The sequence below is a fragment of the Sinocyclocheilus rhinocerous genome, unplaced genomic scaffold (genome assembly GCF_001515625.1).
Source record: "Sinocyclocheilus rhinocerous isolate Xijiao unplaced genomic scaffold, SAMN03320098_v1.1 scaffold4310, whole genome shotgun sequence".
Lineage (NCBI taxonomy): Eukaryota > Metazoa > Chordata > Actinopteri > Cypriniformes > Cyprinidae > Sinocyclocheilus > Sinocyclocheilus rhinocerous.
The window spans coordinates 90849-111899 of NW_015646173.1; the positions used below are offsets into that span (position 1 = coordinate 90849).

Genomic DNA, 21051 nt, shown 5'->3' on the forward strand with positions numbered 1-21051 from the left:
GAGGCGGGGCATAGAGGACCTACAATAATGTACAGTATTTGAAAAAGAATGTGTTTTTTGAACATTAAAGCATGTCAACATATTCTGTTACACCAAATACACAAAATAATGATCTTTAAAAAAGCATCATATGACCCCTTTAAGGCTTCTGAAAACGACTTGTTCGCAATCAAAACCAGAATCTTAAAATATCACTGCAGCAATTCAAACGTTTGAAATGTTCAAGAATTCAAACATTTGGAATGTTCCAAAAAAGAAGCTCTTGCTACAATGTTTCCAGTCGCGACTGACAGAACGTTTGACACTTTGGAAAAACGGACCAAAAAACATAAATGTTGCAACATCAAATTTATGTTGCTTTCCAGCACTGACTAAAATTTCAGTGATTAATTATTGGTTGTTTACTGAGAAACTGCATGCAAACCAAATCCATGCTGGCATGGAAACCATATGTTTCACACTCTATTTTTATTCATCAGAGCAAAGGAGAGGACATGACGAGCCACATCAGGAAGGAAGAAACTTGCCCTTCCCACAGAGCAATCAGTCTCACAGCTAAAACAAAGCTAAACTACAGCGTCCCGCCCAGCGCTTCTACAGAAATGAATACTTTTATTCATCAAGGATGCATTGAATTGATCAAAAGTTTTCTATTCCAAATAAATGCTGTTCTTTTGAACTTGCTATTCATCTGTGAATCCTGAAAAATAAAATGTATCACAGTTTCCTCAAAAATATTGTGCAGCACAACTGTTTTCAACATTGATAATAATCAGATATGTTTCTTGAGCAGCAAAATCAGCATATTAGAATGGACACTGAAGACTGGAGTAATGATGCTGAAAATACAGCTTAGACTCACAGGAATAAATTACAGTTTAACAGATATTCACATAGAAACAGCTGTTTTAAATTGTAATAATATTTAACAATTTCACTGTATCTTTGATCAAATAAATGCAGCCTTGGTGAGCAGAAGAGACTAATTTAAAAAAAATCTCACCGACCCCAAACTTTTGAATGGTAGTGAACTTTTCTGATTATTTACCAACAAAAAGCCATTTATTTTGCCATAATTTCACGGATGGATGGATGGATGGATGGATAGATAGACAGATAGATAGATGTGAATAAATATCACTGTTCATGTCACTAATAGGATGATTTCATACTACAGCTTGAGGCTTTGACCTGAGTTTAGTTCATTTAGTTGGTGAGAAAGCGGTTTATATCTAGTACTCATGCTTGTGTTCACCAAACAATACAATCCAAATAATGCAATGGAATCAACGTCAGCTCCTCCAGTTGATTCAGCAATAGTGAGTCAGATGGGATGGAAGAACTGTCGCAGCAGATGTTTTCATAACCCCCTGAAATCATGAAACATAACGAGGGCGTCTCTGCTATTGAAGATGATAGTTTGAGAGCGCTGCTGGTCACTGGCAGCCGCTGTCACTGAGCAACATCAACATTAAAATCATCACAATCACAAGCTCCTAAACACACGATTGAGATCCAAACTCCTCACAGAACCAACCCTAGAGAGCTGCTTCGCTGCCTACATAGGCAACTACCTTCTAACACAACTGAAACGACACTCTACACTCTTAAAAATAAAAGTTCTTCATGCACATTGATGGTTCCATGAAAAGCCTTTAACATCCACTCAATCTTTCCATTGAACAAAAGGTCCTATATAGTGAAAGAAGGTTCTTCAGATCATTCAAATGTTCTTCACACTTTCAAAACTGAAAGGTTTTTGAAGAACCAAAAAAAATCACTTTTAAGTTGCAAACATTATTTTAATTAGCTCTGCTGACATAATAATGTTGATCATTATTGCATGCAAATGAAAAACTCCACTTTCTGTTTTTGTTTCTTTGTTTATAAATAAATAAATAAATCTTTGGCACAAAAATTATGTCAATAATGTTTTTCTAGAAATGAATGTTTTCTTAAAAAATATTAGGCACAAACATTTTGTGTCATTAATGTTTTTCAAGAAATTAATAAATGTTTTAGCACAAAATGCCATCAATAATGTTTTTCTAGAAATTAATGTTTTCTCAATAAAAAAATGTTTGGTACAGAAAAACGATGTCAGTAATGTTTTTAGAAATTAATGTTTTGGAAAAAAAAAACTGGAAAAAAACTAAACAAAAAAAAAAAATGTTTTTTATGCTTTTAGTTACCAATAATAACCCTGGTTTCACAGAGCGTTCAGTAATTTAAAAGAGTGACAAATGCATTTAACAAGTGAATTCATTCCCTTAAAAAAAATTTCAGTGACAACAGTTTATAAAATTGAACAAAACCTGGTGCCTCTGCTGAAAGCAGTACACATTTGACTAAAGTGGTTGGTAATGTGTCTCTGGTCCCTAATATTACTAATATTATACCAATACACTTGAGGAGTGACTCCTGTTTTACATATTCACACGGATCGGGACTCTAGCGGATTCACTTCCACATTTAAATGTGTTCGTCACTGAAGCTCTGCAGTGTGTACGCGGCTGATTTTTCACACACAATACGCTGGAAAACACGCAGAGACAAAAAGATGCATTCCAGAGGTTGACCAGCGAAGCCTGCATTATCACTGAGGAGACAAACACAGACGAGTCTGAATGATAAACAGACGCTCAACGCTCTTATTTTATCTGACACATTTCAATCATCAGTCGCTCTTATGAATGAAAAGGAAACAGAGGCTTCAGCCAGGAATTCAGGTTAAACCAGCAGCTTATTGTTTTTAATAAAACAGCAAGATGATAAAAGCTAACGTTCAAAAAATTCTTCTGCCCAGTGTTATTTTAGCATTATTTACTGTATATACTATTATAGTTATTATTAACATTTTGAATTAGATTTTATTTTCAGTTTATGTGCTTTTGTCATTTTTGTTATTTTTAAATAACGCTATTATTTTTTTATTTATTTCAGTTTTAGTTTAGCTTCAGTTAATTTTGGTACTTAAACTTGTTTTTATATTTTCAGTTTTAATTTTAGTTCCCTTTCAGTCGGTCACTCTCGACGTCACGTCGGATCGACGAATTGGGATCCCTAAGCACCAGGAATCTCGCTTAGAGGGACCAATGTTTTTATATTTGGGATCTCGCTTAGAGGGACCAATCTACTTCGAGTGTAAACTAAACGAGCCAATGCACATTGGCATGCGATTATTGCATCCAGCTGCTTCTGATCACAGCGTGAGTATAAGTAGGCAGCAGATGCAGCGCATATTCAGCTTTTCGCTTCGGAGCCGAGCGATCACATCGTTCTGCTCCTGACTACTCTACTGAGAAAAGAAGACTGAACGTGTTCAGTGCGCTCTTGGACAGCTCTTCGTGTTGGCGGTACGGCGCTTCAGCGGTGGTGGTTTCCCGTGTCGAGTGGGTTGCACACATCAGGCTGCACTACCCCCTGTTTGTGTCGCAGATGATCATCTCCCCTGTGCGCCTCAGCACACTAAAAGAGCTTTTTCCCCTAAAAGAGCAATTTCGGGTGCGTCTTTTTAAAGACGACGTTGCGTGGCAAACTTGACGTTACGTCTTTGTATAAGCGAGATCCCAATTTCGTCGGTCATCCGACGTGACGTCTCCGTTCCCTCCTTCAGGGAACGAGGGTTACCATACGTAACCGAGACGTTTTTAGTAATACTGTTATGTGCTTCTGTCATTTTTGGTCATTTTTTTAAATATTACTATTTAAATTTAATTGGTTTTTATTTCAGTTTTAATTAAGCGTGAGACCTAAACTTATTTTAAAGTTTATTTTAGTTTCATTTTTAGTAATATTATGTGCTTTTGTCATTTTATTGTTTTTTGTTGTTGTTTTCAAAATATTACTATTTATTTTTATTTCAGTTTTAGTTTAGTTTGTTATTTTAGAATTTCGACGTAAATGTATTTATTTTTATATTTTCAGTTTTCATTTTAATTTATTTTTTAGTAATAATTTTATGTGCTTTTGTCACTTTTATCAGTTTTACTTCAAAATACTATTATTTCATTTTAATTTATTTCAGTTTTAGTCTAGTTTCAGTTCATTTTTGTGCTTCCACTTAAACTTACTTCAGTTATTTGCACAGGCCACACTGCTCATTTTTGTTTAGAAGCTTTTCTTCCAATATTTATGTTTTATTTTAGCTTTATTTCAATTAACAAAAATTATTTTGAATTGAAAAAAACAACAACAACTGAGTTTCAGGTATTAACCGAGGATGTTTGCATGGGAAGTTGGAGCATTAATGACAACAGATTTAATGTGTTATTACACATCACTGATACGTGCACAAACACGCCCTCTCCTGCTTCAGCCGCAAATATCCCATCATCCTCTGCAGCGCTCAGATACCGTCACTCCTCCGGGGCAAAGGAAATGACTTGACATGTGATTGAATGTGAGAGATAAGATGAAAATTACAAGGTTACGAGTTTAAGCAGGATTTATCAGATGAAAACACACTCTCACTCATCAGCTCATCATCATCACGTTACACTACGAAGAGGCGGCATACAGGAAGTAGAGCTGGGAAACCAAGAGGGAAAACATAACTACTTCCTTTATCCTGTGATCATTAGCAGCTGATGGCAGCCAAACCCAAAATCCAATGATATTTCAATGGATTCATGCTCTTACAAAACACACTGCAGTCGAAACAAACTGTGTTCATCCTCAATGCAAGCCAAGTCACATCTATTTCTATGGCGCTTTATACAATACAGTTCGTTTCAAAGCAGCTTCACTGTAATAAACAGGGAAATAACATTGTTCATGCTGTAAAATTCATCAATTATTAAACAAATTCAATTTTCATTATTCAGATCAAGTTTGATTCAATTCAGTAACCCAATCTGCAACCTATTCTTAAAGGAATAGTTCACCCAAAAATGAAAATGTGCTGATAATGTGCTCAGCCTCAGGCCATCCAAGATTAGGATGAGTTTGTTTCTTCATCAGATTTGGAGAAATGTAGCATTGCATCAGTGTCTCAGCAATGGATGCTCTGCAGTGAATGGGTGCCGTCAGAATGAGAGTCCAAACAGCTGATAAAAACATCACAATAATCCACAAGTAATCCACACCACTCCAGTCCATCAGTTAACATCTGGAGAAGACAAAAGCTGAAACTAATCCAGCATTAAGACATTTTTAACTCAAATCCGAGTCCATAATCCATAATAACGCTTTCTCCAGTGAAAAGGTGTTCTGGTCTGAATCAGGAGAGAAATCTGCACAGATCAAAACGTCTTAATGCTGGATTTGTCTCAGTTTTTGTCTTCTCCAGATGTTAACTGATGAACTGGAGTGCTGTGGATTATTGTGATGTTTTTATCAGCTGTTTGGACTCTCATTCTGACGGCACCCATTCACTGCAGAGCATCCATTGCTGAGACACTGATGCAATGCTACATTTCTCCAAATCTGATGAAGAAACAAACTCATCCTGATCTCGGATGACCTGAAGGTACATTTTCAACAAAAGCTAATTGTTTGGTTGAACTATTCCAACCAGTTGAAATACACAAGGGCCTTATATTTATTTAACAAACAAACAAACACACTAAAAGTTTAAAGATGAAGTATGTGATTTCTACACCACTTCAGCCACCAAACGGAAATGCAATCTGCTCGTTTTGTGTAAAAATATCACCAACTATGAAAAGACAAACACAACAATACACAGCAATGAATCTCACTACTACAGTAATTCTTATAGCAGCTCCTGTAAATAAAGCGTCCACTAGAAGAGCACTGCGGTATTCCCAGGTATTTCAACACAACACCCTCCGGTCCCACTCCTTTTCTCCGTGTCACCATCTCTCCCTCTTCGAATACTTTCACAGATTCATATTTCAAGGCTCACAGAATGGAAACTTGACTCCAAAAACTGCCCTAAAGTCACGTCTCAGTGCAATTATCAAATGAGTTCAATGCAAACATCTCGTGAGAGCTTAAAAAGACTATTAATCCTGGTGGGATTTGCGTGAACTAAAAAGAAGTTCACTGCAAATCTAGCTTTTTTTTGCACCCAAAAAAAAAAAAAGTGCAATTTTGCTAAAAAAAAAACCTGCATTATACACTTTCAATGCAACCACTGAAAAGACAAGCTTTTAATTCACAGACATCAACTTGTAAACCTAAACTAGAAGGCATTACTGCAGATTCAGCACACAAAACACTTCACTTAACAACTCAAAGGTCTAATCGGCTTCATGCCCTGTAGGTTTTTTTGGGTGCTGCTGACATATAAAGCATGAAATATGACATGCATCACCCTGAACAGGTGCCATACGACCGCAGGGGAAAGTCTGGGGTTTTCTACACTGATGTAATCACAGTCTGGGAGGAATAACGTTCCTGCTGGATCTCAGAAGAGCTTTATTACCGCACTTAAACAGAATAATAAACAAGTGATTTACAGTAAGCAAACTACAGAAAGCAGCTCAGAATATTAAAAACATTCTGTAAGCCTAAGTATTAATGGGTCTCGTTTAAGAAACACAATATGTAAATTATTCTTAGGTAAATAGTTGCATTTATGCAACACCTCATATACGCTGTAAAAATGATTTTTCAATGTTGTAACTAAAGATTAAAATTCATTTTACAAGAAAATACGACCTCAAAATCTTTAATTCAATGTTACTTGACATTTCTTTGTAATTCTTTGTGAAATTTACTACTAACTTCTGAGCGAAAATTGTTTTATCACCAAATTTCTTTCAGTGTATGGATATTTTTAAAGATGTAAATAAAAACATTTAAGTGTTTTACAAGAAAATACCATTTCAAAATTTCATGTTTAATTTAATGTGTTACTCACTGTTTCTTTATAATTATTTGTAAACATTTACTAGTTATTTCTTAGTAAAAATTGTTTCACCAAGAATTTTTTTGTGTAGTGTTAAAAGTTATTTTTGGAAGATGTAAATAAAACAGATTATTGAAAGATTATTTTATTTCAGTCTCACTACTTCAAAATTTCACGTTTAATTCAATGGGTTGCTTGCCGTTTCTTTAATTATTTGTGAATTTTTACTAGCAATTTCTGAGTTAAAATTGTAAATCCAAAACCATTTTTGTGACAATTTACACAAGAACAATTTAATAAATTATATATAAAAAATGTATTAAATTGTTCTCATCTGATATAATATTACTAAACATTTTATTGCATACTTATTAATTATTTTTAAGGATTTGAGACCTTAATTCAATGTCAACAACAAAAAACGGACATGTTTTTTCCTTCCTTTTAAGAGTTGTTATCCCAAATATGCAAGATTATTTAGTCAGTTAAATTGTATTGTTTGCATTTATCATCGTTTGCTCCCTGCTGTTCGTGACCCATCAGAACAGATCTGCCACCCATGTTTTGCAAAACTCAAAATGTCAGTGTGGGGAATTTGCATAATTGCATTGACTTGTGTAGTTCCGGGTAAATGCATATCAGATAGCACTAAATATGTGCTATAAAAGAGTTAATAGCAGCAGTGCAACTAATGCTTGACTACAAATTGAAATGTGCTGACTAATGGACTGGAGCAGCTCAAACATGGACTTTTAATTACCTATATTTGAGTTAATCGTTGCATGAATAAGGTCAGGACTTTCATTGCATGGAAACACCTCTATTTATGATCCATGGAAGAAAGAAAGTCAGAAGCAGCATGAGCGGATAATGACAAAATGTTCTTTTTTGGCTAACTAAAGCCTGAATATACATATTTTTCGTCTCAGGAGTAACAGACTTGTCTAGCTTTCCAAATTCGTAATTCCTCAAACTGCGTGGAATTGAACATAAGCGTTTCCTCCGGCTACTATTTCCAAGGCCCTGATTGTTTTCCATTTCACATCCCGAGTGTAAGACGAGATGATGCTTACCTGTTCTTTCACCTACCTGACCATGCAAACGTGGCGCATGCTGGACTGCATTAAACCATCATTCTTGCAGACTGTCTCACCTTCAGGCAATGTGAATTAAACCCAGTTCAGGAGATCATGAGATCCAATAGCTTGTGATCCAAAGCCCTTGAGTCAATGCAACAGCCAAACGTTGTAGGAAATGCAAACTTTATATTTATACTGTACAGACTTATACTGTTTTGATTGATGTTAGTTATTCTGAGGACATAAAGCCTTAAGCACCTGCCTTGTTCTGCTATCACAAATCATATAAGCGCATTTGTCCCTGATTTCATTTGAATTAGTGACAGAACACGAAAATGAATAGGCCTAAATTGCATCAGCCGATAATCATGACTGATTTGCCAATTAACAGAAGCACTGCTCTCGCTTCTATCAGCTCTAAACGTTAACAACAGCTTAATATTATGCTTAATACATACATATATATATATATATATATATACTGTAAATATTGTATATATGCAGTTGTACAGTAGATAAACATATTATGGCATTGCATATGCATATATATGTGTATATATATATATATGGGTCAAAGACAACACATTTTGGTAACCGCATCAAATTAAATTTACAAAAGTGATTTTATATATGCAGGAAGCATATTAAGCTCAAGTAAAGTGTCTACTCTTTCAAATAACTTTTGTGAAAATAAAATGTCAAAATGTGTGTGAAATAATGTTCCATCGTCATTCAGCATGTAAAAATTAAACGTACTTATTCTGACCAGTACTTATTCAAATACAGGTGCATCTCAATAAATTAGAATGTCGTGGGAAAGTTCATTTATTTCCATATTATGGCATTGCAGATGCATATATATGTGTATATATATATATATATATGGGTCAAAGACAACACATTTTGGTAACCGCATCAAATTAAATTTACAAAAGTGATTTTATATATGCAGGAAGCATATTAAGCTCAAGTAAAGTGTCTACTCTTTCAAATAACTTTTGTGAAAATAAAATGTCAAAATGTGTGTGAAATAATGTTCCATCGTCATTCAGCATGTAAAAATTAAACGTACTTATTCTGACCAGTACTTATTCAAATACAGGTGCATCTCAATAAATTAGAATGTCGTGGGAAAGTTCATTTATTTCAGTAATTCAACTCAAATTGTGAAACTCGTGTATTAAATAAATTCAATGCACATTGAATTTATTTAATACACGAGTTTCACAATTTGAGTTGAATTACTGAAATAAATGAACTTTTCCATGACATTCTAATTTATTGAGATGCACCTGTATATAAAAGAAAAAAAGTGATCATACTAAATTTTATTATAATTTAAACAATTAAAACTGACAAATGGGTAAAACCTATTAGTATGAATGATAGTGGCAAAAATTGGTAACGATTTAAAATTACAATTAATTAGCATTTGGCAGCTGCACTGTAATCCTTAAATAGTCTTTTAATGTCATCTAATGATTCTTGGTTTAATATACGCCTGACAAGATTTTTTTGCTATGTTTTATTTTTATTATATAACTATTTACACTGAGATTTTAGTGAGTGTCTTCTGTAAACCATGGTAAAAAAAAAAAAAAAAAGACAAGAATGAAAAAAGAAAAATGTCATCATCCGCTCATGTTGCTCCAAACTTTCTACGATTTTCTTTTTTCCATGTATCATAAATAGAGGTGTTGTATTTTTCCATGCAATGAAAGTGTTAGTCCAAGTATTCCTGGCTTTACACGTGCATTCATTCAAATATGTGACCCTGGACCACAAAACCAGTCATAAGGGTATGTACCTGTGCTCCAGGGTCACAAATGCATAATTAAATGTCCATGTTTGAGCTGCTCCACTAGTCAGCAAATATATGTCTCTGCACTCTCTAGTTATCAGTGTCGTTCACTTGTACTCTTCAAACTGCTGAATATTTCTAATATAATATCATATTTTTTTCTGGCATCCCTGTTCTCTACGTATCCATATCAGCATGAGTCACTGAAAAACTAATTTTGTTCAAGCACAAATTGCATAAGAGCATACAATGGCATAATGTTATCTACTGTACGGTATCTCGAACTTCAGCAGTGCTGCAAACATGAGGCCCGTCCAGGAATTTCACAGCAATGCAGGCCATCGAGAGCACGCCCAGAACGGCCCCGCTCTCACTTGGGCTACTCTTGCACAAACACAAACCCAAGCAGAGTTTCTGTGAGCATGCATTTGACCGCCGAGGGCCATCGAACTCCTCTGTGCAGCAATGTGAAGCTTCTGCCCTGATATAAAATCTCAGCAAAAACACATGCAGGCAATTTGTGAGAGGGTTCAGACTGACAGCTTTCACCTACAACGAGGAGAAACACGGCTCAAACATGTCACTTTAATAAAAAAGCACATTTAATACTCAAAACATGCAGTGATTATATGACTGTACCTGCTTTCTCCTTTTGCATTGGAGGGCGGAGGGTGAAGAATAGTCTGGTTTTCCTCCATCTCAACCACGCATTTTGTGCTGAGCTCAATCTCTGCAAGCCAAAAGTTGTTAAAACTCGACTAAAAGTTCGATTTGTGTGAAAAAAACTGATCAAAATGTCTGAAATGCATTAAAATGTAACACGTCAAGTGAATATGCAACAACCATACCTGAGCTACGGCAACTTATGACCAGCAAAAAACTAATATTAATGTTTGTTTTTATTTTAAATCGTCTCTTACCTCTCCTGTTCATTGGTCGGACTCGAACCGCCACTTTTACCTTCGTATCCGACATTTTTATACAATTTGAAGGCTTTAAAGTGGAGGAGAAAGCCGCTAGCTGCTCCGCACGGCTAGCAGAATAATAATAACATTAAACTCCCTGCAAAGTCTCCCACAGAAGCGTCTGAGGTGCTTGTACCCTGCTAAAACACTCCAACAGTCCATACCCGAGCGGAAAAAGCAGTGAATATTAATCCAGATGAGACTTGTGTTGTGTTTGAGTTCAGTGTGTGCGCTTATAAAGGATCCTCCGCCGCGGAGAGAGCAGCTCCAGCAGCATCCAGACCGCCATCTTCCGCCGACTGACCCCAAAAACACACAGATGTGCAGTGTGCATGAATATGCATGAAAGAAATGAGTTTAAAAGAGACGAGATGGGCCACAGCGACCTGTGTAACTCCTACATGGCGACATAAAATGATTGGCCATGTTAGAAGAGGAGGAGAAACAGCCGTACCTTGCGTCTCATATCAATAAACCTATGCGCATTACTACTATTCAGCACTTCATGTAAAACAAATGTTTCTTCTGTACTTGCATGTGTTGATTTCTCCTTTCGAAAAAGTACTGACATGCAATAACATCTCGATTAAAAGTTTTATTCAAAAATAGGATTTAATATGAATGAACCCATTAATAAACGTCAGCTTTAAGTGTCAGATAAAAGAAAATTGCTTCTAAAGGTAATGATTGATCAATTTTACACTGTACTATGTTATTGACATGATACGAATTGACAAATTTAATAAACGAAACAAATTACAGAAGCAGCATCTAAAGAAAATGAAGACAACTGAAGTGTAATTACATAAATATTAAATGCAAATAAAAAAAATAGAAATGCGTCTTATGTTTTTTAATATCATGGTACTCCATAAAATGCATGCACAAAACATATATTTTTTTGTAAAAAAAAGAAAAAAAATCTATTTGTGATAACATTTGCACTATTGTACTTCATGTACTTTTATATTATTTTATATGATATCATTTTAGCCCAATTTATTAAAGGCCTTTTATGTTTAACCATGAGGAAACGATTATTCAATATACACTGTACTATGGTATTGACAGTATAAGAATTGCCAAATTTAATAAAATAAACAAATTACAGAAGCAGCATGCATGCTCTATGCCTAAAAACATCCATTTACATCTATTTGTGATAACTATTCTCATTGTATGCAGCTTAAATGCAAACACTTAGCGATACTAATGCACAGTTTTGTCATGACAATAAAGCACATTAATCTGATTTTCTCTAGAGAAAGTGCGGGTCGTTTTCACTGAGATGTGAGTTATAGTTAGAAGTGCTTTATAGCATGCTGTGACGACAGCAGCAGTCTGGTACGATCAGGGGATATGGAGCAGAGCAGGTTATGGGATTCCCCTAGGGTTTCTTTAATCACGGTGGATTTATCAATTTATTTAATGCATGCAATTTTAAATAAGCATACGCCCAGTATAAGAGCTACGCTGGGCGTTTTTTCATTTAAAATGACTTTGATTAAATGTTGCTCTGTAGCAAATTAAAGTCATAATTTGTGTCAATGACTGCCAAGTGGTTCCCAAACAATTTCACCAATTTTAGGTTCCAGGATCCCATGGAAAAAAAAAAAAAGTTCATTTAAATTACATATCAGTTGCATTGAATGACATGCCAGTTTATATATAATGTGAACCAGTGCTTACATTTCTTCAATAGTGAATAACAGGGGTGATCGACATAAAAATCATTTAAATTTAGAAGATGTTTTTGCGTTTATAAATCACAGGGTAAACTTAAAAAGAAAAGAAAAGTGGGCTTGAGAAGTGAACTGTAGTTTTAACATGCACTTAATTATCTAAAATGACTAAGAGAGTTTACTTCGAGTTAAAATTCAAGGACAATCCCACTGGAGAAACCTGGAATTGAATGCATTGATCAATACATACATTATACAATATATACACAAATGCATTGCGTTTTGCACAAAATGCATTGCATTGCATTTCGTACAGTCTATACTCATGCATAAATTGTGTGTAATATCATGAGTACTTAAGGCAGGCTAACAAGTCAAATTCTCAATTTGACCAATAAACGTGAACTCTATAAACCTTCCATTTATTAGCATAGAGCTTTAGCCACTACCCCACCAAATCTAAACTCACAAACACACCACAATTAATCCACCTAAAAAATATGCATGGATTGTAATTAGTTGTGCATTTACACTTCTCTTTTTCAGTGCTGGGTAGTAACTGATTACATGTAATCTGGATTACGTAATCCGATCCCAAAAATTAAGCGCTTGTAATTAGATTAAATTACATTTTTAAATACTTGTAATCAGACTACAGTTACTTATTTATTGATTAGCACTTGATATATTTTTAATGATATTGATATTATAAAGATATTGTATATTTTAATTAAAAGAAAACATTTATGCATGCTTAATTTTTTTGGCAACATATATATATATAAACCTGGAATTGAATGCATTGATCAATACATACATTATACAATATATACACAAATGCATTGCGTTTTGCACAAAATGCATTGCATTGCATTTCGTACAGTCTATACTCATGCATAAATTGTGTGTAATATCATGAGTACTTAAGGCAGGCTAACAAGTCAAATTCTCAATTTGACCAATAAACGTGAACTCTATAAACCTTCCATTTATTAGCATAGAGCTTTAGCCACTACCCCACCAAATCTAAACTCACAAACACACCACAATTAATCCACCTAAAAAATATGCATGGATTGTAATTAGTTGTGCATTTACACTTCTCTTTTTCAGTGCTGGGTAGTAACTGATTACATGTAATCTGGATTACGTAATCCGATCCCAAAAATTAAGCGCTTGTAATTAGATTAAATTACATTTTTAAATACTTGTAATCAGACTACAGTTACTTATTTATTGATTAAATGATTACATATTATTTACACAATAGCAGCAAATTATTTATAATTTGAGCCCCTTTAATTCTTCTTTTTCATCTTTCTAAATTTTCATCTAAAACACCTAACACTTATATACTTTCAGAAAGTCTTCCAGTTTTGTTGACATTCACACAAAGAATTTACAAAAATCATTTCAGTTTTAATCTCATCTTCATCTCAAAATGTCAACATTGTGTCAACTACTGATGAACACATTCATTTTTATTTGAATTATCACTTAGTGGGTTATTTAATGTGTTAAGGCTTTTGTCTTTTTTGTCTTTCAAACATTAAAATGCACAAGTTCATGTTATTTCTTATTTACACGTGATGCAGGGAACTTTTTTTTTATAGTCAGCCAAACCTCTTTCACCTAATAAATGTATTTGAAGCTCCTCTAAGATAATAAGGTAATAAGTTAATAATTAAGTAACACGTGTGCATATTCACGGTTCAAAAGTAATCTAAAAGTAATCAAAAGTAGTCTGATTAGGTAATGGATTACGTTAGTAACCACAGTTTTTGTCATGTAATTTGGAATCAGTAAAGGATTACAATTTGTAAATACTCAGCAATGCTCATTTTAATAAGTTAATAAGTAACACATTTGAATATTCACGGTTCAAAAGTAATCTAAAAGTAACCACACGTAGTCTGATTCAATTACCTAAGATGTGTAATGCAATTGATTACATTACTAACCACAGTTTTTGTCATGTAATTTAGGATCAGCAATAGCCTACAATTTGTAAGTAATTTATCCAGCAATGCTCATTTTAATAAGTTAGTAATTAAGTAACGTGCATATTCACGGTTCAAAAGTAATCTAAAAGTAATCTGATTATATAACCTAAGACATGTAATGTAATGCATTACGTTACTAACTACAATTTTTGTCATGTAATTTGGAATCCATAATGGATTACAATTTGTAAATACTTAGCAATGCTCATTTTAATAAGTTAATAATTAAGTAATGTGCATATTCACGGTTGAAAAGTAATCTAAAAGTAATCAAAAAGTAATCTGATTATATTACCTAAAATGTGTAATGTAATAGATTACGCTATACTAACTACAGTTTTTGTCATGTAATTTGGAATAAGTAACGGATTACAATCTGTAAGTAATCCACTCAGCAATGCTCATTTTTGATCACAATATAAGTCTTCGGTGTCCGCGGCGTAGAACTTGACCGCATGATCACCACTGTCCAAGACAACAAGCACGTTCAACGCCGTCGCAGCCAACGCCGCTGGACGCATCAGTCCGCTCACTAGCGGAGTCAGCGCAGGGTTTTTCTGTGGATTTCCCAAACTCCAAACCATGCCATTCTGCACGTCCCCAACAATCACGTCTCCATTTCTATCAAAAGCCACCGCAGATATAACCAAACTCAAAGCGCTCTTCAAGTGAAGACCGAAACCGTCCATCTGTGTAAAAGGAACGAAGTCACTATTGAATATCCTCAGCGTGAAGCTGCTCCGAAGTCGCTCCACGATTGCGATGTTTCCCGAAGCTCTGCAAGAAGCAACCGAACACGGATGCATCAGCTCTTTCAAAACGACTCGCTTAGCTAAAACCACGCCATGAGAAAAGTCCATTACGACTTGGTTTAGGGTTCCCAACTCAGCGTCGGTCACTAAAACTCGTCCACGGTTGTCTACATCTACACCCCACGGCAGTCGAAAACCTCGAACGGTCGCCAGAGGACGGCCTTTGGACGTGAAGACTTTGAGTGATTGGTCACCAGCATCGGCGACCAAAATGTGTCCGGTTTTGGTCAAAGAAACATCTAGTGGGTAACAGATGTTGGACGACCGTCCAAAGACATTTAAAAGAGTTCCTTGTGCATCAAAAACAACGACTCGTTTATCAGCATCGTGCACCACAACAATCTGTCCTGATGTTTCGTCCACAGCCATTCCAGTAGGGTTGACCATCGTCCCCCATCCTCCGAAGGCCGAATGGAGACGCAACGTCCCCCAACCCAAGCTTTCAGTCCATTCTTGATGATCAGAGGACGATTTGGGACGAGATTCACACAACAGGAGCTCTTGGAGATCTGCAAGCGCACGGCATTCAGAGGTGCTGCCAACGTCCCACACTTTCCTACAAAAAGGACACTCTAGTTTCTTCTGGACGGAGTGAGACAAGGCGCAGACGCATTTGAGACAGAGCACATGGCCGCAGGGAAGATTTTGTGCCGTTTGGTCTTTCTTCTGCAGGGAGAACCTTTCAAAACACACTTTGCACTCCAGCAGGTTCGACTCGATCTCTGTCAGGACGTCTTCGGCTCTCATACACGATGGGACGGGCGTCTCGGACATCTTGTGCTTCATATAAATAAATACTGGCCTAATGACTGGCAAAAATGGGTTGAGGGGATAAGAGAGAGCTTTACAACAGCAAACATGATCATGTGACTGTATAAACATGAGCTGAGAGTCTGTACTGCCCTCGTGTGGTGAGACAACAAAATCACTTTACATTTGAACAGCAGAGAAACCTCTCAACATGTTCATTTGAAGACATTTTTACTATTACTAATTCAATTAAAAAAAGTCTAATATGCCTATACAAATATCATCTATAATAAGCACTGGTTGATTTAATGATACCACAAAAATACATATTTTACACTTTAATAGGGGTTTGAAGTAAAAGTACGTGAGAAATGTCTGGATTCTGTTTTACCTCAAAATTAAAAGAAAAAACCAGGAGACATTATATTTTGCATTAAAAAATGGTGTATACACTATAATGTGACAATTTACTATAAATGTGTAAATTGTGTAAACTCAATTCAAATCTGTATTATTATTATTTATAATAATTAATAACCAATAAAAAAGTGGAAATTTTGGTATAAATAGTCTATATATAAACTACAACCATAAAACTGTATAAAAGCAATTCAAATCTATTTTATAATCATTAAGCATTACAAAAGTGAGAATCTGATATTTTGCATAAAGAAAATTGTCTATATATTCATTGACATTATTTACTATAATCATAAAATTTTATAACAGCAATTAAAGTCTATTATCATTAATAATAAGCATTAAAAATATGAGAATTTCATATTTTCCATAAAGAAAATTGTCTATATATCATTCACTATAATCCTAAAATTCTATAATAGCAATTAAAATCTTTAATATTCTTAACGTTAGTAATATGAAGTGTTACAAAAGTAAGATTTTTTTATTGTGCATACAAAAAATAGTCCATATATTCACTGTGACATCATTTACTATAATCAAAAAATTTAATAATAGCAATAAAATATTCGATATCATCAATAAAGCATTACAAAAGTCAGAATTGCATAATAGCAATTAAAACGATATTATTATGAATAATAATAATAATAATAACAGATGCTTTTAAATCACACAATTAAATTTAAATGATAGAAAATAAAATCTTTAATATTATTTTTATTGTTATTGAATTTAGTGGGTAAATATCCTTAATTGTCCTGAAAATTGCACAGCAAAGCATGGTCCTAAAACAGGCTTTCTGAAACATGAGCTGGTTCTGTGAGGTGTCTATGCGTGTCTATTTCTGTCTGATATCTGACTCCACTGGTTAGTAGAGCTGGTCAAATGAGCTCAGCGTCCACCGAAGCAGATCACAGCTGAGGAGCGGCCCAAACACTTAAACACTCATACAGTCACATCGGTTATTTCCACAGTATCCTCCAGCAGTTCTGTCATGGGTGGCATTTAATCCAAATATGATTGTGACTGAATGTTAAAGCACACACTACTATATCTATTCGGTCAGTTCATTATCAATATTTTATTGGTTATAACTACTCCTGTTAATCAATAAATAAATATGAATATAATTATATAATATATATATATATAAAACTGGTTTTTAATAGAATTAATATTTATATTATATTTAATATTTATAAATAATAATTATCATTTTTAAGTCGCTTTGGATAAAAGCGTCTGCTAAATGACTACATGTAAATGATTAAAAATGTAGCATTAATAGAATAATAATAGATATTTATATTCATCATTATATTATAATTTTTTTTAAAAATTTTTTTTATCAAATTATTTTTTTTACAAATGGAACGGCATCTGAAGGGACAAACAAATGACTTATTGTGCTGGTTAAGAAAAGGCAGAAAAGCCCAAAACCAAAATAATAAAAAATACAAATCACAAGAAACATGAAATTTAATCACAAAATTCAGTTACATCCCAAGTAGTTGCATGTAAATAGTGATCAAACGAACACATAAACAAACGTCATATATTGAAAAGCTGCAAAGTTCAGTCACGTTGTGCCATTCTTAATATCACAGAAAGACACGGAATCGTTTACAATTAACGTGAAATGCAAAAATCAGGACAAAAAGGCATTGAAATGTTTCACAGGGGCCAAACAGATACACGACACACGAGTTTGGCAAATAGTTATGAAGCTTCATGTGACACTGCAGATCGTCACATTAATACAGGACAAGGTGTTTGATTATGAACACTAGTGATATATCAACCAACACTTAACATATATGCGTTAGTGTGAGTAACAAACCACTGACAGCCCAGTCAACGGATGAGCAGATTCCTGTGTGAACCGTGAGGTGAGTGCAAAACATTTCAGATACTGCAATTAAAACAAGACCAGATTTACATCAGCCACGCCGCTCTCGAATTATCACATCAGGAAAAACACTAATGCACAACACACACACACACAGGTAACAGGTGATAGTTATTGAAACATGCACGCAGGCACACGATATCTGTGTTAAACAGACACAGAAGTCTGTGAAGGCTTGAATACTGCTGTAAGGGTGAGATGATCGGGATCATATTAATGTGATAAATATAATGTGATGATTCTAGCAAACATGCAAAACTAAAAACTACAGAAGCTTATTTCCACCGAGGAACAAAACAATAAAAATCTCACTATTCTGAGTTTTTCTCACAAGTCTGACTTTTTTCATAAATGATCATCTTACATTATAATTTGTTAAAATGTAATGTTTATGGCTTCGTTTTTGCCTTTCTCTGCACTGTATATAAACTGGATTTCTGTATGTCTACAATTACATTTTGAAGTGTGCAATTGCAAATGCAAGAAATATGAGATAGCATGCATAAATATGAGATAGAAAAATCTCAACTGTGACAAAAACTCAGAAATGTGACAAAAAAAAAAACAGAATTGAATTGCAAGAAAAAAAGATAAAATAAGTGAAAGGTGAGAATAAACTAAATCTGAATTGTGAGTCAGAAATGTGAGATAAATCAAAATTGTGAGAAGAGAAAGAAAAAAATCAGAATTGCAAGAAAAAAATATTTTGAGATAAATGCAATAAAAAATTTTTTTAATGTAATTAAATTTAAATTTTACTTTAAAATTGTCATACGTGAGATTTAAAAAAATCAGAACGGTGACAAAAAGTCAGAAATGTGAGACAAAAAAATGTAAGGGAAAAGTCAGAAATGTGAGACAAAAAAATGTAAGGGAAAAGTCAGAAATGTGCCCTTTTTTATTTTGACAAGCTTGTTTTCTCCAAGGAATACAAAAGAAAAGAAAAAAAGGTCAATCGTGACCATATCTCACATTTCTGACATTTTCTCACAATTCAGATTTTTTTCTCTCATATTTCTGACTTTTTTCTTGCATTTGCAAGTTTGTCTCACATTTGTCAGCTGTAAACTTGCAATAAGATTTTCCTGCTCAGAATTGAATGCATCTCTTAATTCTAAAAAAAGAAAAGTCAGAATTGTAAGAGACTAAAAGTTCAGAATTACTTTCATTTTTATTGCGTGGCTGAAATAAGCTTCCACGAGAAACGCATTGAAAACGGCAGCAGCTGGAGAAGCAGAGATGCTCTAGAAACAAACATCACACGACAAAACATCCTGCGCTTCAAGAACAACATCAAACTCGGAAAGTGCTAAAAACCATGTGCTTTCGGTGAACCTGCATTCATCTCGAACATGATTCGTTTAAAGCAGCTTAACCTGGAAACATTCAACTCCGTCTGGATCAAACACAGCAAGTCATGCCTCAACATCTAATGCCACACGCAAACCATTTTACCTCCACAATCTGATTTACAGTACATTAGCATTCAGATGTTTGGGGTCAGGAAGATTTTATTTGTAAGAAAGAAATACTTGTATTCATCAAGGATGCGTTAAATTGATCAAAAGTGCCATTAAAGACATTTATAATGTTACAAAAGATTTCGGTTTCAAATAAATGCTGCTCTTTTTAACTTTCTATTCATCTGTGAATCATGAAAAATAAAATGCATCACCTTTTCCACAAAAATACCGGGCAGCGCAACCGTTTTCAACATTGATAATAATCAGAAATGTTTCTCAGCAAATTAGAATGATTTCTGAAGATCATGTGACACTGATCCAAATCCAAAATCCAGCTTTGATCACAGAAATAAATTACAGTTTAACAGATATTCACATAGAAAATGGTTATTTTAAATTACAATAATATTTCACATTTTTTACTGTATTTTTGATCAAATAAACGCAGCCTTGGCGAACAGAGCAGACTTCTTTCAAAAACATAAAAAAACAAAATCTTAACAACCCCAAACTCTACACTTACATTTTTATGACTATCACTAAAAGAAAATCATTTTAAAAGAACATGCACCAGCAAAATGCACAATAAGAACGTGTTTTAAGAAGGTAAATTCTGATATAATGTTGACTTTAAAATATGATCATTTGTAAACACATTATGATATGAATAACATACTCTGAAATCGGCTGCATACCGTAAAATACAGCTGTGACATCGAATCCAGCACTGATACGAGTCACGCATGCGACTGAAAACACCAGCTATGCTTGGGATCTAACCTGGTTAACCAGTCTCTGTAGGTCAACAGGTAAAGTGAGCTCGCTAACTAAACACCGGACACACAGGATTGCCTTTTCAAAGGGTCTTGCATCATCATCACAGTCATCTGATGCTGCTAACAGGAGCGACACCTGTGCAAAAGTTCCCGTCGAAAAGCCTGTCAGAGACGGCCTTATTTCTCCAGGCCGTTGATGCTTCTGTTATTTCCCGAGTCCCTCCGTTTCCTGGTGGAGGAGGAAGTTGTGCTGTCCGCCTCAAACTCCCCTACAGCACAAACGCATTACAATGTGACAGAAAACACTGGCACGTATCTTTGAGTTCATGCACAGAATGCACAAGGTATAATGCATGCATGTTTGCAAAGATCTAGAAGGAAACAAATCAACTTGACTGGATATTTCACAATTGCATAATGATATTTGACTGTTTCTGCAGATATAGTTTGTATACTGTACATAGCATTGACTGTAAGGGTTATTATCATTAACTAAAACCATAAAAAACATTAACTGAAATAAAAAACATTTTTTAAAATTTAATCTTTTTTTTTTCCAGCTAGTCAGCAA

The 21051-nt window shown here is 34.5% G+C and overlaps 2 protein-coding genes across 2 annotated transcripts in view; both read right to left on the reverse strand.

The window, feature by feature from the left end:
- Nucleotides 1-11022, reverse strand: part of LOC107707112 (kinesin-like protein KIF13A) — a 79714-nt gene extending 68692 nt beyond the window's left edge. Inside the window, 2 exon segments of the mRNA XM_016511015.1 lie at nt 10337-10427; nt 10618-11022. Coding sequence (XP_016366501.1) covers nt 10337-10427; nt 10618-10672 — 146 coding nt within the window. The 5' untranslated portion in view covers nt 10673-11022.
- A 3609-nt stretch (nt 11023-14631) lies between these two features.
- Nucleotides 14632-16032, reverse strand: LOC107707113 (E3 ubiquitin-protein ligase NHLRC1). The gene is made up of 2 exons (XM_016511016.1): nt 14676-16032; nt 14632-14642 (listed from the first exon to the last, which is right to left on the reverse strand). The coding sequence occupies exon 1, from the start codon at nt 15943-15945 to the stop codon at nt 14749-14751; it is 1197 nt and encodes a 398-aa protein (XP_016366502.1). The 5' UTR covers nt 15946-16032; the 3' UTR covers nt 14632-14642; nt 14676-14748.
- Between the last annotated feature and the right edge of the window lie 5019 nt (nt 16033-21051).